The sequence below is a fragment of the Passer montanus genome, unplaced genomic scaffold (genome assembly GCF_014805655.1).
Source record: "Passer montanus isolate IOZ18808 unplaced genomic scaffold, ASM1480565v1 scaffold66, whole genome shotgun sequence".
Lineage (NCBI taxonomy): Eukaryota > Metazoa > Chordata > Aves > Passeriformes > Passeridae > Passer > Passer montanus.
In genome coordinates this window covers 4,275,165-4,293,112 of record NW_024371704.1, presented here as the reverse complement: position 1 = coordinate 4,293,112, position 17,948 = coordinate 4,275,165, and the positions used below count along the sequence as shown (strand labels likewise).

Sequence of the window (17,948 nt, the reverse complement as noted above, 5' to 3'; positions counted from 1 at the left end):
GTCATGTCAGGAAAGCACACTGCTGAGGATACCATGCCCACAGGGAGAAGGCAGCAGCTCTCTCCACAAGGACTGCTGGGTTAGCTGATATGGATTAGAGAGGTCAGCCAGAAGAGCCCCCCTTCCCCTGTGTTCATACTCAGCACAGGGAGAAGACAGCAAAACAAAGTGATGGAGAATGAAGATTAAAGGTTTCTTACCTAGAAACTTGGCTGTCGTCTGATTTTAGGAAGGCATTAAGTTGCAACTACAGAATTTTTGAAGTGGAAGTCAATTTTTTTCTGAAGAAGTCTACTGCTCCCAAATGAAAGAACTAAACTATCTGTCATGTCAGAGATCACTAAGATTGATAGAAAACAGTGATTGAGAGCTTGCAATGGATTTTTATTACTGTGCAGAGACCAAACTACCACATCCTCTTTGATCCCATCTGTGCCTGTCTTGTGTTCAGAGCACAAGGGAAACCAAGGAACAAAACAGAAGTGGAGGTGGAACATGACAAGGACAAAAATTCTCCTAGAAGAGCAATCCTGTCAAAATGCATTGCAGAGGCCTGAGAAATAGAAGTTATAAGCTGATTTTCCTGCAGGAGATGTGCTACACCCATATTATGTGCTGAAAGACAGTTTCATTCAAGCACAGGCCCAAGGATGCAGCCTCCACAGAACACCTTTTTCTAATGGCTGATGGTACAAAGAACGTTGTTTTGCCTTGGGAACCTTCCATAGTAATTTTTGCTCATCTCTTTCCTTCAGGATTGCTTCTGCTGTTCTCCTTTTTGAAAGGAAAGCTGTGATGCTTTCTTTTCCAAGGTTTGTTCTTTAATTTAGGAGTCTATCTCATTTCTGAAGTCTGATTGGGTAACTCAGGGAATGCCTCTAAGTTTTAAGCCAGCCTTGCTCAAATTTAGGTCCAAATGTATTACAACACTACATTTTCAACCACAAATGTAAGATAAAGAGATTACATCCAAGGTCTCTTTCCCTAAACACAGATGAGATGCTGCTGCTGCTATTTTATGATTGAAAGAACTGATTATTTTTGGCATTCATTTCAATAATGTGCTATGAAGGAGCCTATTGTGGTCTCATATTAGAGCTCTAACATCATAAATGAATAAAACATCTTGGCCTTATTGCTAACACCAGCAACAGCTGCTCTCTGTAAAAAGACAGAGCATCCATTGAAAGGAAGAACTAAGTGTGACAGGCAAAGCCAAGGTCACTTCCAAGCCTGCAATACCAGTGTGGGGGAAAAAGAAAAGGCCCAAGTGCACATATCACAGTAAAAGCACTTCAGGTGATCACAGCTCCAAAAAATACACCTGGTACCTAACCAGAAGCAAAGACTTCATTCAAATGCTTCATGAAGCATTTGCTTCACCAAAGATTCTGCTTATTAGAAGCCCATTTGTAGCAAAAATATCAAGTATGTCAAGAGAAAGGTTTTAATTTTGAAAAAAAAACCTGTTTCTAGCACTGAAGTACATCAAGATACTGTGTTCTTCACAAGCGAAAGACCTCAGCTTCTCTTTTTCCACCACCCTTCTCTGTCTGGCATTAAGTCAAAGCAAAGCACAGGATATGACCTCCTGGAAGAATCCAGGCTAGCAGGAGTCATGCTCCAAACAAGATGGAGCAGAGGTGTGGAACTCCCGAGTTTCCACAAGTTGGTTGGAAGGTTAAGGAATTCAAGGGGAAAAGAGGGAATGTGCTCTGAAGAGAAAGGCCCCACAGGCTCCATCTAACAGAGGAAATGTTCCAGATTAGGAATTGTTGGAAGCTCTGTAAAAGAAGTGCTCCTGAGCAGTGCACAGACCTGTCCTTCTCCCACCTCTTTGTTCCTCAGGTGTCTTGTTTTGGGAGTACCATAAACAATCCCTTGGTCTGACAGCACAGCTGTTGTTACATGGTTTTTGCAGCTCCTCTGCCCTTCCCACACCCCATTTTTCCAATTCTGTTCAATTCCTATTCATATTATTCAGGGGGTAATTGCTCCTGAGACACTTCAGGTGAATATGTATGTGAAATCTGCATATGAGAACAATCCCTTCCTGTCAGCTTAGGGCTGTAATAATTTCACTGTGAGGAAAACAAAGACCCAGCCTTGTAAGATTTTTAGTTCAGTTGCTTAAACACTCTGCAGTTTTAGTAGGTTTTTACAAAGCAGCACATGGAACAGGAATAACAACTGATGTTTATGAAACATCCAAACATGTTATTTGCAAGATGTATAAGCAAGCTTACCAAAATTAAGCCTGCATTACGTACTACATTCAGGTAATTTTTAAAAGGGGCTTTAGCATTGCAAAAGAATTAGAATTTGGCATTCAGAATGTCTTGAATTCAGCATTCAGAACACAGTTTGTGACAGCTGTTATTCCACATCCAACTAAACTGTGAAAGAAAGCATTAATAAAAACATACTGATTTGAATGTGTACATTCTTTCTGTAACCAACACATTAAACAAACACAATCTATTATGAGAATACTAAATTGCCACATTAAGTACCACTGCTTGGTCCCAAGTTTTATCAATAATAAAGCCTCCTCTTGATAAAAACAGTTGGGGAGCACTTTCCATTAAGAAAGGGCAACACTTCTATTACAAACTCACAGATAATGTAATATTTAAGGTCAGTCTGGGCAGTTAATTCTAAATAGAGAAATGGCAACACTTCTATTACAAACAACTCACAGATAATGTAATATTTAAGGTCAGTCTGGGCAGTTAATTCTAAATATTTTTCCAGGCCTTTGTGAACAGCGTTCATTACCAAAACCAGTAGGGAGCTGTGAGTAACAAAGCAGTGGCAAGCATAAAATTTAATCACACAGGCTTTAAAAAACTCCCAGAACTTCAAAGAATTTAAAGCTAGCCAGTTTCAGCAGTTCACACAGTTTGTGTGTGTGACTGAAATGGGATTTTAAACACACCAAAATTGAGAACCAACCAACACTGTGCTCCCACAACAGCCAACACCTGGAAGCAAAGGCATGGGTTTACTGCAGCACCTTGAACTGCTTTTGTCCACACAGATGTCCAGTACCAAAGATGCTTTCAAGGCAGTGCTACACCAGTGTGCTCCCTCAAGACCTGCTCAGGCCACAGCTGCAGTTCTCACCTAGTGCTCACCTAAGTTAGGAGCAACACACTGGCCCAGGCTGCAAGGGATAGAAAGCAAGTTTATTGCAAAGGTGTTTCTGACCTGGCTCGTGATGCTTTACAGCCTGATCTCCACACAGCAAGTGTCCTGCACTTGTAACAGTGAAATACTGTATTTTTGATCCATGCAGACTGGGTAGCCACTGAAATGAAGATTAATTATTTTTGCATTGAGATTGTATCTCATTCTTCCAGAAGTGACTCACTGACTTTTATCAGAGTAATTTCAGAGGAATTACCAGTAATTTATCAGAGGAAATGTGCATCAGTAAGAACAACTTAGTGACGCCACATCCAAGTGAACTCCCTTCTATCACACTGCTCATTTCCTGAACATCAATAATTCACCTACCCAAAGCAACGCCTTGGCATTCATTTCCAACTGAGCATTTATTGACTGAAACCCCATCAGCTACAAAGCCAAGGTTCTTTAAATGATGAACTTTTAGCAGCCCCTATGAAAGCAGAAGGAACATGCAGCAGCATAGGGTCCCCCACCCTTAGAAGTCTGAACGTTCCCTTGCCAAAGGGCTCCTGAAGAGCAGTCACTCTGTCACTCTGCTTCATGGTGGGAAATCTGGGCAGAGGAAGCCCAGCCAGGAGCTGTGTCAGTGTAAGTGGAGAGGAAAAAAGAGTGAAAACCAAACAGGGACACCCAGCTATTGTTTCCTGCCCATGTGAAGTCATCTGTCAACAGCTGCTGCCTAGGAAAATCAGGTTTTCTTCAGCTGGCTTACAGATGTTCAGTCAGTTTCTGTGTTCTGCAAGGTGACTGAATGTTCAAATGACACCTGTACAAAGGAGTTGTGTGCCACAACCATCCTTTTAGACCCTAAAGGGCACACAGGCACTCTCTGGCTATCCATCAGGGTTTTATTAGCTGAAATTAATGACTCACCCTGACATTCTTCCACTGTAAAACTCAAGTACAATGAACAAAATGTTGGCAAAGATTTAAGCTATTTACATCAGTGAAACAGGTAAGTATTATCAAATGAGTATTAGATACAAGAAACCAACCCCTAAGACACAAAACATAGCCATTTTCTTCCTTGATAATGATTAAATTACTTTTATTCCCATTTAAAATATACAACTTTGCAAAATTATGCAACATACATTCAAATGAATTGCATTCTTAAGTGTCCTGATAGCCAGGTATTCTATTGCTGGCCAGTATAATACAATAATCCATCAACTCTTGTTTATTTATGGCCACAGGAGAAAAATCTGCATAAATAAACATTTATATCTGATAGTGCAGCTTTTCCTTAAACACTTACATTTAGAAGTCAATTTCAGTAGGCCTCTTTCTCCCAAGCACTGCTTCTTGTTCCTACAGGAAAAAATGAATTCCACAAAGATTCCAAAAAAGGCCAACAATTCTAAGTCTGCTATTTTAGAAATAGCATTCAGGAGACAATTCAGCAGTGCCAGAAATAACCAGTAAAGCTAATATTACCACCCAAAAGTTTGGGAAAACTCACTAACAATGCCATAACTCCTACTGGTCTGGAAGTAGTGATTTAAGAGCTTTAGAAAAATCAATACAAAGGGTATCATCAGTACAGCAGGAGTGTGGCAGACACCACGGGGAGTATGGCAAGGAGGAGCAGCCCCCAGAAAAGCACCACTGCTGAGAAGTCTTTGTGGCAGACACTCAATCCACTGGAAAAGGACACAGTGACTTGAATGAAGTGCACTCTGCAGGGTACAGCACCTGAGGCAACTTACCCCTGTACAACTTCCTGTAATCTAGAGGACACCAAAGGGATGACAGGCATGTTTTGGACTGTAACATCCCTGCTCTGCAGAGCCTGTGGTCTTCACTTGTCTACAAAAGACAGCGGGGAGAGAATGAGCCTGGAATAGCAGTCAGTGATGTATTACATCAGTTAATGGCTGAGCAGGGAATAAGAACAGTGAGGGAGAAAAGCTGGCTGCTGAGTTTTACACTGCATCAAGAACAGACAAAAAAATTGTAATGGCAGGTAGCCCAAATGTAACCGAAGCCAACACCATCACTTCTGTATCAATACTGCAGAGAAAAACATCTACCACTCTATCAGAAAACCCAGCTCTTTACAGTTTGATATGATAGCCTAACTTAACAGAGAAAAATCAACACAGGTATTTTAAAGTTGATGATTTTTATTTACAGATTTATTGGCAAAAGGTGGTGGGAAAGTTTAAAACATTTTAAACAGAGGGCACTGTACTGGTATTGTATGAAATATCAGTTCACAATCTTCAGTATCCAGCTGATCAAATAAAGCTAATCACCACTTAAAGAAGCATAATCTGCATCAGCTCCATTAGAGTACCCTGCCTAAAAACCACTTCAGGCAGTTTCTAAATCAACACAATCACTAATAAAACTGCAGTTTTTGTGAAGAATGTATACTTGGATTTTTGTACTGTACCTGATGTCAAATTGCCCACTTGCATACTGGCAAAGCAGTTACACTTCCTACTCTTAGCTGGAAGTTTTAATCTCACTGTCTGCAAATTCAGCTGTCGGGTAATTCTGAACTACTCTGAACGTTTTACTGTGAGCATAGCCAAGACTGGAGTAGATGAGACTGAAGGAGAACATTCCTGGTATATCACGTGCCCATCATATTCAGCTGCATAACCATAAACATCTTGTTTAAGAATTCTATTCAAAAAGAAGAAAAAAATGTAGTCAGTTTTCACAGAGGTTTAATTCCTCACTGGAGCTTTTTAGTTCATTCTTCTAAATCAAGAGTGTTTAGTTCTTCTTCTAGTTCATCCAAGTCCTCTCCAGTAAAGAGATTTTCATCAACTGGAACTGCATCAATGACTCCATTTTCCAATTCCCCATCTCCATCATTATCTTCATCTAAATCATTTTGCTCGCTGTTGTTTATATCACCACCAGAAGCTTCACTTAATTTATTATCTGAAAACAAACATAATTCTTAGGCATTTCAGTGTCACAAGTTTCTTAATCACCAACTGAATTCACAATCCTACTAAACATGCTTTCAAATTTTGAAATTTTGATGAAGCTACTTTATTTGAAATTCACATAGATTTACATTGGCCAAATTGCATGTACCTGGTTCATATGCAATCTGGATAAGCAACTATGAAAGCAGGTTGGAAAAAATAACAACTTACCATCTTTTTCTACTGAAGTGTATGTGCTGAATCTCTCTGGACTAGCCACTGTAATACCAGTCTCCTCTACTGCCTTGGGGACATACAAGTTCAAATCTACATCATTTATGCACACAGGGTCTTCTGTCTGGAAAATAAACCAAGATGCTCTGCATGAATTACTTTTCCACAAAAATCCTCACTTCTGCAAGATGCCTACTGTCACATTCTTATTTTCTGAAAAATCCCTTCACCCAGGATTCTTCTCCTGGGAAGCTGAGAAGCCTCTGAGAAAAAGGAAAACAATAATCTGATTTGCTTCTCCTGCTTTTGCTGCTTTGGAATGTGTTTGGAGATGGTTTCATTGGTTTTTGCTGTGAATTGTTTTGACTTATTGGCCAACCAGTGCCAAGCTGTGTCGGACTCTGGAGAGAGTTACAAGTTTCATTATTACCTTTTTAGCCTTCTGTATTCTGAATCCTTTCTGTATTCTTTAGTATAGTTTTGTTTAGTATTGTTTAATATAATACAGTATCCTAAAATAATAAATTAGCCTTCTGAGAACATGGAGTCAGACTCATCATTCCTTCCTGCCACAAGGGACGAATACAATAGTCTACAACATCTGTCACCTTCAACAGGAACCTTCTGATAAAATATACTCTGTGGCAGTATTAAAAACCAAGCCAATTAATTTCATTGTAAGGCCTTTCAAACTGACATTTTTCAAACATGAATGCAATTAAAACATTCCTGGATTTAATCCTGTTCCCTTACCTCATCATCATCTCCTGCTCCTTGAACATAACGGGTGTCATCTGCTTCTTCATCATCCGCATCAACCAGCTCTGGCCGGAACTCAAACACTTCACGTCCACTAATCTACTCGCAGCAAAAGAAACCTTCAGTTATCACTTCATGGAATTTATACTGCCCACAAAAAACCACAAACAAACCACAAAAACGGAAACAAAAATGACATGCAATAATAATAGGCAAAACAATTTCAGGCCAGCTACCTCTTCACAAAACTTTATTTACTTGCTCTTCTTACATGAAGAATTGGACTGTAAAACTTACCACCAATGCTTTGCCAGCTTTAAAATCTGCTTTCCTCCTCTCCATATCTTGCTCAGCCTTATCAATTTTTTCTTGTCTTTTTCTTCTCTTCCATGCAATAAAACAACAGCAAAAGAAACCTTCAGTTATCACTTCGTGGAACTTATACTGCTCACAAAAAACCACAAACAAACCACAAAAAAGGAAACAAAAATGGCACACAATAATAATAAGCAAAACAATTTCAGGCCAGCTACCTCTACTTGCTCTACTTACACGAAGAACTGGACTGTAAAACTTACCACCAATGCTTTGCCAGCTTTAAAATCTGCTTTCCTCCTCTCCATATCTTGCTCAGCCTTATCAATTTTTTCTTGTCTTTTTCTTCTCTTCCATGCAATAAAACACTCTAGAGTAATTTTGGTAACATTTGGTCCTAAGGCAGCACGCTGTCCAGAAAAGAGATGATTAATGCTAGAAACTCTTTCCAAAGGCTATAACAAATTGGATATTTAATTACTCTTTTCTAGAAATTAACTAAAAACATTAGCCTTGTGCTCTTGGTGTTAGTGCCTCATTAGAGTGCTGAGGAGACACTGAGCTGGGGATGAGAAAAGCCACAGGAGCAGTTGTAATGGATAAATGAGAAACAGCAGTTAAGAAATAGAAGCCTCCTAAAAAAGGGAAAGCAACAGCTGCACTAAGTATGCAGCTGTAGTTAATTCTATGCACTAAATAGTAGTTTCTAAACAAAACCATGAATCAATGCTATGCATCCTTTGCCCTCGCAAACATCTAATAAGATTTTTATTATAAACAAGCAAATTTTTTATGTGTCTCTTCAGAGTAATGAAAACAACTACCACCAAAAGATACCTAACAACTTTACCTCTTTTTCTATTAGATCTTCTAATGAAATTTCATCTTGCTTTTCTTCCTTCTTTTTGTCTTTTTTCAACACAAAGCCTGGAGGGAGGGCATGGCGATACATACAGTTGTCTCCTCCACCGGGACAGACCCAAAACCATCCATATTTGTTGTTTTCAATAGCATCAAGGAAGTATTTGCAGACCTGTATAAAAACAGTGGTTGTTAGCACTGTGTCCTCTTTCCATCTTCAGCATTTTACAATACATGTCAGAAACTCAGTCAGTCCAAATAGCTGTGCTCAGAACAGAAGGAACATGTGAAATGCATTGCTACTTAAAACAGTTGACAAAGTAGTGCAACTGAGTATCTAAAACTCATGTAGTCAACAGCTTTTTCTCCCTCAATACAATCCCAAATAAAAAAGACAAGATGACAGAAGACTGGCAACTCTGCACTTCTGTAAAACCAGCAGCACATCTTTTTGCTCACCAACGTTAGAGCAGCTTTAAACAACACAAATTGCATCTGCCTCACATGTTGTTAAACCTTCCAGCTCTGGATCCTGAGGTGAAGATGCCATCCCAGGACCTTTAACAAGCAATTCACAGTTTATATTTAGCCACAGCAATGTTTAACTTCTGCAGATTTAGGCTGTACCAATAGACTATTTAATTGCTTGGTATTGAAAATGAGGTTAAATAGTCCCAAAGAATGAAAGAGGGATTAACCCATTATGCCATTTAGTGCAGAGTTAAAAAGTACTGTTGAACTTAAGAGACCAGGAATTACAAATTACTCTCAATTCATAAATTATGTGAAAATTTAAAAGCTTGTAATGCTTGTATGTCACTCAGTACACAGATAAGTCAATACATATCACAGTCACTGCAATAACAGATTTCACTAATCACAATACTTGGGATTTTCTAAGCAATTAGAATGTATCAGATATACTGGTGAAACCTTGAGCATTTCTATAAAGCACTTCACCTACTATCCATTTGTAATGTACATGAGAAAACTTTTTATGGACTGAAAAGAGCTGTTGGGTTGTGGTATTCTTGGTTTTTTAATTTTTAAAGATATTACAAGAACTACTATCAGGCCAGCTGTCTACTCAGAACATTATTATTATAATATTCCATTCTGAATTTTTACATCATGATAAAACACATCTAATGCCAGACTGCACTGCACTTAATTCCTTCTAGCAGAGCTCAATATATATATAAAAAAAATAAATTAAAAAAAGAAGACATACTATTTGGGTTTTGGGTTTTTTCTTTTCCGCCTCACCATGCTTCTTGTTCACCACTTCTTCCAGCTTCTTCTCATCCCAGTTGTCCATTGTATCTAGAAAAAGACAACAGATGGTTTCACAGAAAAATCCAAATACTGAACATTGCCAGCAAGCTGTTTTTCCTGCCCAGTAACAGTTTTAATATGCAATTCTTACATTTTAAGTAGCTTATACAAGGGAAAATAAATTCAGGATCTTAAAATAATGTTTTCAAACTCCTATGCCACTCAAAAGACAATTACCTCAAAAGCCCTAGAAATTTTAATTTTGAAATGCATAAAGTGTTTTTCAGTTAAACACTCAATAATGTGTCATTCCATCTGTACAGCACTGAGTGTGTACAAGGGAAAAGAAGAAAAACAAGAAAACAGAACTAAATAGAAGGTTGGAGGGTATCATCCAGAAACACAGCTAATCTAACTTGAGGCTTGAAAGAGATAATACCAAATTATCTGTGTTTAAGTTAAAAGAAGCTTCCACCAAAAGAAGCAAATCACCAATGACAATGTTAGTAGTGAATCTGTGGCATCCCATCAGATACATTTAGGATGACAGAGGCTAAAATTCAAATAAAGACTGAGACTCAGGAAATGTGAAAAAAAACCAAGTTCTATAAAATCTCTAATCCCTGCTAAATAAAAGTAAAATCCAGAGTACTTAGCCAACAAGTCATTTGGGGAGAGAAAGTCACAGAAAAAAATCCCAAGTACCCCTGAATATAGAACTGTGCACATTTGGCCAAACACTACTATCAGTTCTGGAAGGCAACTCTGGTTGCTCATTGCACTTTCCCCTTTCCCTTGTACAGAGCTTAAAAGAGAAACAGCAACTGCAACAAAGGTCAAATACTGCTCAACTTGCAACCTGTGTGACAGAATATGTGACACTGCCATAGCCACTGTTCTTCAGGATCATAACTACAATACAGGAGACACTTAAAATTCCAGTTTCAGAATCAGAATAGCTTAGCAATAACTTTCTTCAACTATGATACCTTTTTCAAGGTCCTCATCTCTTGCATCAATGTAGACACTTCGTTTTTCACACTTCCTTTCCAAGGACAAATCATGAGAAAACTTGCACTTGTCTCCTTTAGTGCACTGGCCTTGCTTGAAGAAAGCACAAACTACAGATTTTGGGTCAGCACCTGAGTGAAGAAAGTTCTTATGTTTTAATACTGTTTTTAAGCCAATGTTATATATTAGAAATTCTGAGAATATCAACGATAAGTAGAGGATAAAAACAAGTTTTAAAAATGAAATTTATTTAAAGTGTTCATGGTAAGTACATAATTCATGTTCTAAACTTGCCAAATTTATTTTTACTGCACAGAATTGATATTAAGTATCAGATCTGCCACTAAACTATTTAAAGAAATAAATGTGGTGTGCCTGAGCAAATTACTCATTTGTGTATTACAATACATCAGAGAGATCATTCTGTGCAACTTCTTCCCTATACATGAAGCTATTCTTGCCTGTGGTACACAGTAAAGCATCTTCTGGATGTCAGCCTTTTCCCAACAGATCAACAACACACTACAATAAATTACAGTAATTTAACCCACACTCACTCAGGCCACTTTCCTCCTTTAATAACAGAGCTGATCAGAGACCCCAAAATAAGCAACTGTTGTTCTAGTATGAACTATTCAATCATCCTAACTACAAGTTAGGATGTAAAGTAAAAATCAAATCAAGTAAAAATCATCCTACTAAAGAATCATTTGACCATCAGGAGGTCATTAGCAATGAGAGAAGCAGGTCTAAGTTTATTTATGAGACATGACTAAATCAGAAATACTTTACTTGTATTAATTAAGTTTTCATGGAATATTTTAGGGTTGAGTTTTTCACAGGATGCTTCACTTTTGGTTTGACTGAAAGTGATTTCAGTATGTACAGCAACACCTGTTTAAAATGTAATCTAAAAATCTGGGTAATATTAGTTTTCTGAAATAGCTCAACGTCAAAAACTGCCTGATTTAGAGAAAACTTCTACAGAAAGCTGCAGGTCACAAACAGAAAAATGTTCTTTGTTGCTCATCAGTGACACAATGAGCAAATATCAGGTTTACCTCAAATATGTGTAAATCACACCTCTTTTGTCAAAAATTATTGCACATAAACTGCAGAAGATTGGTCAGTAAAAACTTGGTAACATCACAAAATTTGTTTGTTGAATAACCAACCTCAACAGAGACCCAAACCAAATGCTACTGCTAATTATGAGGTCAGATACAAGTAACTGGAAAGTATTTACTGTTCTGAGTACAAGTCTTGTGTTAAGACAACAGTTATGATCTTATATTCTTTCTTTGGATGTTCACACTTCCCTGTTTTAAAGAAATACCATCACAAACACACTAAAATCATGCCACACATCCAGAAGTATCTAACTGATGAATCAGAACACAGCCAAGTATCTTCAGCCGTGCTGACAATATCAATGTAGTTTTTGGTATTCTAATGATCTACTGACCCCAGAAGACTTCCCAAAACAATGTCAAGTCATGACTGACAAAATACTTGGCACACTAAATGGAGGAGGAAATAGTCACATCTACTTCATTAAAATAACAACTGGTTATTGAAGGGTTATTATACCTTAAGTACTTATATGAATAAGAAAACAAATGAAGAGAAATCTCTTAGTCATACCTTTGCTAATTTTCTGTGCAGCAACCACAGGCTTGAAGAGCTCATTTAATTCTTGTAATTCCTTTTTCTTATCTTCTTTCTTTAATTTCTTCTCACTTTCTGATTGAGCAACCTATAAACATAAAAGGATATCAGGACTTACTGCACATGAACCACACATTAAAATAGCCAATCGTTCAAAATCAGCTTACAAGGGCAGGAATGAAGCAACCTGTGATGCCTGCAAGGCTCAGAATTGCTGCTCTGGTGTGTGCAGATGGTGCCCTTTACTGGCCTGTCCCACAGCAGGGACAGCAAAGCATTTAGCACAGTAAATCTGCCAGAGAGGAGAGGTGCTGGCAGGTTCCTGTAGTGTCACAGTGACCCCTACTGCACCTACACTGGTAGGAAAGCCAATGAGAGGCATTGAAATTTCTCTTTTTACAGTGCAACTACTTCTAGATCTGCACAAAAAAAGCCTCCCTTGACTGCTCTACATGTTGCTTTGCTCTTTCTTCTGATCTATACAACAGGCAGAAATTCCAGGAAATCTGTCCACAGAAGTTGGAAGTGCTTTTAGAACATTATTTCAGCTTGGATCATCTCAACGTATGAATATTTCATTGCTTAACTAAGGACCAAAGAGAGAAAAACAAGCTCATCCAGGGAAGGAAAACAGGAAAACTGCATGTATAACAAAAAAAAAAACAAACCTTACTCTGCCTCATCCTTCTTTGGATAACCCAGAGCAGGTGTGTGTCTATACCAAAGTGGGATGAAAACACATGAAAGAGGACATGGGAGAAACATTCTTAGATCAGATATGAAGGGAGGTTTTAGCAAGGTGGGGCTCCACCTCTTTTTCAAGGTAACAAGTGACAAGACAAGAGGAAATAGTCTCAAGTTACCCCAGACAATGTTTAGATGAGATTTTAGGAAACATTTCATCACTGAGAAGGTGGGTCAAGCACTGGCGGGCTCACCATCCCTCTAAGTGTTCCAAATGTGAGGATGTGGCACTTGGGAACATGATTTAGTTATTCAGGCAGTGCTGGGTTAATGGCTGGACTCAATGATCTCAGAGGTCTTCTCTACCCCTAAGGATTCTGTGTTGATTTGACTCTGGTCCTTATGGGAAGCCAGTGAGACTAACACCACAACCAAGGATGTGGGTATTATTTTCTAAAATACAGTGTAATATTAAAAAAGGAGCTTTGTTCTTCTGGTGAACTTGGCAAAAATACACCAAATTGTTTTAGAAAGGAATTAGTAGCTTGGCTAGTTTTTCCACTCACAAATGCTATTTTAAATAACACACAGACCCACCTATGTCAACTACAGAAAACTGTACTTTAAGAATGCTTTTGTTTATCTTCAGAGCTCTAAAAGCTTGAAGATGAAGCTTGTCTTAAAAACCCCCTACAAATCAACAAAAAACAAACAAAACCCCCCAAAATGTAAGAAACAAAAATACCAAAGAAACAACAACAAATGAGGAAAGGAGAAAAAAAACAAAAGCAAACCAAAAGGACCCACCACCAAAGCTAAAACTCTGACAGCATTTCCATTTTAATCTCATGACATGAGGAAAATTGTTTTAAAAAATTCTTTCTCAGGGACAATCCTAACTGAAAGCTGTCTTATAAGATAAGAGAGGTATAATCAGGTTTAAAAATTTGGTCCTGACATCCAACAGTGGGTAACTACCATCATTTGAGAAATAATATTATTTTAGGCTGGCTATTTTACATATTGGGATTTGTATACTTGCCACAGATCAAGGATTTTATACACGGGTTTCAGAACTGTTTGAATAACACCAATGATTTTGAAGTGATATCAAAGAATCTTTTCCACAGCAAAAAAGTATTAGATTTAATGACCCAAATACCAAGTTTACTTTTCAAGTTGGGCCTGCCATGCCAGCTCATCCTTGTTATGCATGAAATTCATCATGACATCATGAACTGAGCTAATGCAAATGTTATTATTTTACAGGCTGATTCACAGCACAGAAAGCTGTGTAAATATGTAACAGCTTGCTTTCCTAGCACTGGAGGAATAAGAGACCTGGATCATTTCCATTAAATCCATGTTTTCCGGCTGAGTATAATGTAAACACTGAATCTCATTTTATTTCCTCATACAGAAGAGCCAAGTTGCACACAGCAGATCAAAATTTCAGGCTTTTTGACCAAAGAGTTCACCAAATAGATGGAGACTGGCAGACTTGTGTCCACTTAAAATTGTAATAAATACTTCTGTAAGTAGAAGAATGAGAACATACAGGTTCATACTTCTATCTTCTTTCAATTCCAGTTTTAGTACCAACTCTTGTTAATTTTAACTGCTCACTATTTCTCAAATAAGGTGGGATTAAAGAGAAAAAAGGTGCAACTGTACTTTGCTGACAGCCAGTATCTACAATTTCATTTCAGGTACACCTTAAACTGAATTATGCTACTATCAGAACACTGTGGAGACAAATGCTCACCCTGACTAGTTGAGTTTGGATGGGATGCAGTTCTTTTTCCACAACAAAAGCCAGCCAAACAACAAACTAAAACCCAACAAACCCCCACATACTCTAGTACCTTCACACAGGAACATCATTTACAGCATGGCAACTGTTAGCCAGAGCTGTGCCACTCACAGGAGGCAAGGAACAGCTCAGCTGTCTTCTCCTTCAGCACCTGACCTTCTGTGCACAGAGTGAAAGATGGTTTGACTCTGCAGTGGGAAAACATTCCACAGTAAGTGCTTACCTGACGTGGATTCTGCTGCCCAAACTTAACCTGGTGAGTCACAGCCTTGATAAACTTCTGCTGCTTTGCACCTTTTTTATTCTTCAGGCCAAATGTTTTGTCCTAAATCAAGAGATAAACACAGCCATATTAATTAAAAAAAAAAACCCAAACCACCAAAACAACAGAAACCCCCCCTGCCAATCCTCTCAGGCTTTCGGTAAAACAAAGATTATTTCCTCAAGTAACACAAGAAACATTATGGACCAAAATTAAGACTCCTCATATCATCCAGAGGTGGATTTCAGCAGAAGCCCCAGAACGTGGCCCCTGTGTGAGCTGCTGTTCCCATCAGCAGAGCTCCTCGTGCCCGGTACCAGCGTGAGAGGGGACACACAGCACTCTCAGCCTCTCAGGACAAGAAGTTTTTGGAGACTACCCAAGGAACAGCTGAGGAAAACAGGACAACTGATTCGCCACAGCTACTGCTGGTTTCTCTCCAATCTACCTGAAATCACTCATCACTTCCATCTTCAACTATGCAGAAAGGCATCTATATAACAAACATCACTTTTCTATTACCACATGTGACATGTTACTTTTTATTTTCAAGTATTGCAAGTTTTTTTCTTTTCCAGCTGTACTAATCTGAAGTTAAGTCTTTATCCTGCATCAGATCAGGACAGGTGTCTCTACTTCCCAAAATCCACTGCCTGAAGTTTCTGTTTACTGCCTAAATCAATTCTTCCTCTGTATCTTCAGCTTTACTGTTAAGAAGTCTCTATACCAAAAAAAAACCCCAAAAAACCAGCTTATTTTCACATGAGTAGCTGAGGCAGAAATGGTTTTTTGTAACCAAAACATCTGCCTTAAAAACTTATCCATGCCTTTGATCTGATACCACCATTTTCCTCCTTGAAGGAAAAAGTAACAGATGTTCATCCAGTGAAAACAGCTCAGTGCAAATATGGTTTTGGAAATCTAACAATCCAAAAGCATATTACAAATTAATTACAAAGTAAACAGGTCCAAGTTTCCAGACCCATGCTGGTTTCACTTACAGCATGTTCCCTGTGAACAGCAGCTTCTCTGTTACTTGCTGCTAACTGAGAAGTCAAAACAATTAGATGGGAAAGAAAATTTATCATTTACACACTTGATTTCCACTGCAAGCACAGCATGAAAAATATAATCCCTGTCCACTTGATTTATATAAGAATCTGTTGTTAACAATCAATGCCTGCTTTTCCCCTTTCAGCTGCATTTCTTTGCGATAAAAAGCAGAATTTTTCTGAGGCAACTGCATTAAAAAAGAACCTCAGGAACGCCAATGTCAGGACAAGACCAACTGCTCTAACCTGACCTTTCCAAAAACCACAGGAACAACAAGCCACAACCTCAGATTTAAAGGAGCACGCTCATTACACGGGTATTTCACCCGAGCAGCATCCTTCACACCAATAATTCAGGCAAATATTTAAATTTCTGGAACTACCCTGCTTGTACCCAGCACAAATTCACACACCCCTCACACAAACACACACACCCCTCTCTAGCAGGTTTTTTTTTTGCAGCAGCTGGGGCACACACGGACACGGGGATGAGCACGAGAAAGGGCGAGTTAAAAACACAGCCCAGCAGGGTCGGCACATCAAGCTCGGGCCCGGCACGGTGCAAGCAGCCAGCGCTCAGCTGGGGCACACACGGACACGGGGATGAGCACGAGAAAGGGCGAGTTAAAAACACAGCCCAGCAGGGTCGGCACATCAAGCTCGGGCCCGGCACGGTGCAAGCAGCCAGCGCTGCCCGGGCACAGAGAGGCTCCGGGCCGACACCCCTCTCTAGCAGGTTTTTTTTTTTGCAGCAGCAGCTGGGGCACACACGGACATGGGGATGAGCACGAGAAAGGGCGAGTTAAAAACACAGCCCAGCAGGGTCGGCACATCAAGCTCGGGCCCGACACAGCTCGGGCCCGGCACGGTGCAAGCAGCCAGCGCTGCCCGGGCACAGAGAGGCTCCGGGCCGTGATCCCTCCCTCAGCCGCGGGGAGCGGCAGGGCCCAGCCGGAGGCCGCGGCGGCCTGGGCCTCCTCACCTCGATGATCTTCTCCTTCTTCTTCTGGTCCGCCTTCTTGCTGCCCCCCGCCGGCTGCTGCTGCTTCTTGGGGGGCATGGCGGGGCGGGCCGGGGCGGCTCCCGCGGGGGCTCGGGCCGGGCAGGGCCGGGCAGGGCCGGGACGCGCTCGGGCCGCTGCTCCATTGGTCAGAGGCGATGGTTTCGGTGTGAGGGGAAAGGGACACTGCTCTGCTGGTCAGCGGGGATTTCCGTGTGAGGGAGCGTGAGAAGGGACAGTGCTCTGCTGGTCAGAGGTGATGGCTTCCATGTGACAAGAAAGGGGCCCTGCTCTGCTTTTTAGAGGCAATGGTTTCAGTGTGAGGGGAAAGGGACACTGCTCGGCTGGTCAGTGGTGATTTCCGTGTGAGGGAGCATGAGGGACAGTGCTCTGCTTGTCAGAGGTGATGGCTTCCATGTGACAAGAAAGGGGCCCTGCTCTGCTTTTTAGAGGCAATGGTTTCAGTGTGAGGGGAAAGGGACACTGCTCTGCTTGTCACAGGCGGTGGAGGTTTCCCTGTGAGGGAGGACGGGCCTGCAGGTCATGTTTGTTGCAGAGCCCAGCACAGTCTGAGCTTTTGAACTCTAGGAAAAACGTGCAGGCTCAATAGATTTATGAGTGTTAACTTCTTCATCCAGGGGTGGGCTTAAAGCTAATTGTAATGGTCTTGCAGTGCAGGAGGATCCATGTTCAGGTAGGAATGTGTAGAAGGCTGTACCTTCCTGTGCCTCAGCCACTGTGGAAAAGGAGTTTGGGATTAAAGGAATATGTGTGCTCCAGAAACTCCAGAGAGACCCAAGAGGGGTATGGGGCAGTGGGTTCTCTCCCTGTATTCCAATAAAATTGATTCTTTCAGGACTCTGCTGTCTTCTTCAGGGACACTGGCTTTTTGCAGCGTGATTTCCCACAAGCTTAAGATTGTGAGAAATGGAGT

General features: G+C 40.2%; 1 protein-coding gene across 1 annotated transcript; it reads right to left on the bottom strand.

Moving 5' to 3' along the window:
- Window positions 1-4,223: 4,223 nt before the first annotated feature.
- ZC3H15 (zinc finger CCCH-type containing 15) lies at window positions 4,224-17,149 on the bottom strand. The gene is made up of 10 exons (XM_039728722.1): window positions 16,997-17,149; window positions 14,924-15,025; window positions 12,180-12,291; window positions 10,514-10,666; window positions 9,481-9,572; window positions 8,239-8,421; window positions 7,652-7,798; window positions 7,068-7,172; window positions 6,312-6,438; window positions 4,224-6,090 (listed from the first exon to the last, which is right to left on the bottom strand). Exons 1-10 carry the CDS (start codon window positions 17,072-17,074, stop codon window positions 5,897-5,899), a joined length of 1,293 nt encoding a protein of 430 aa, XP_039584656.1. The 5' UTR covers window positions 17,075-17,149; the 3' UTR covers window positions 4,224-5,896.
- Window positions 17,150-17,948: the final 799 nt, after the last annotated feature.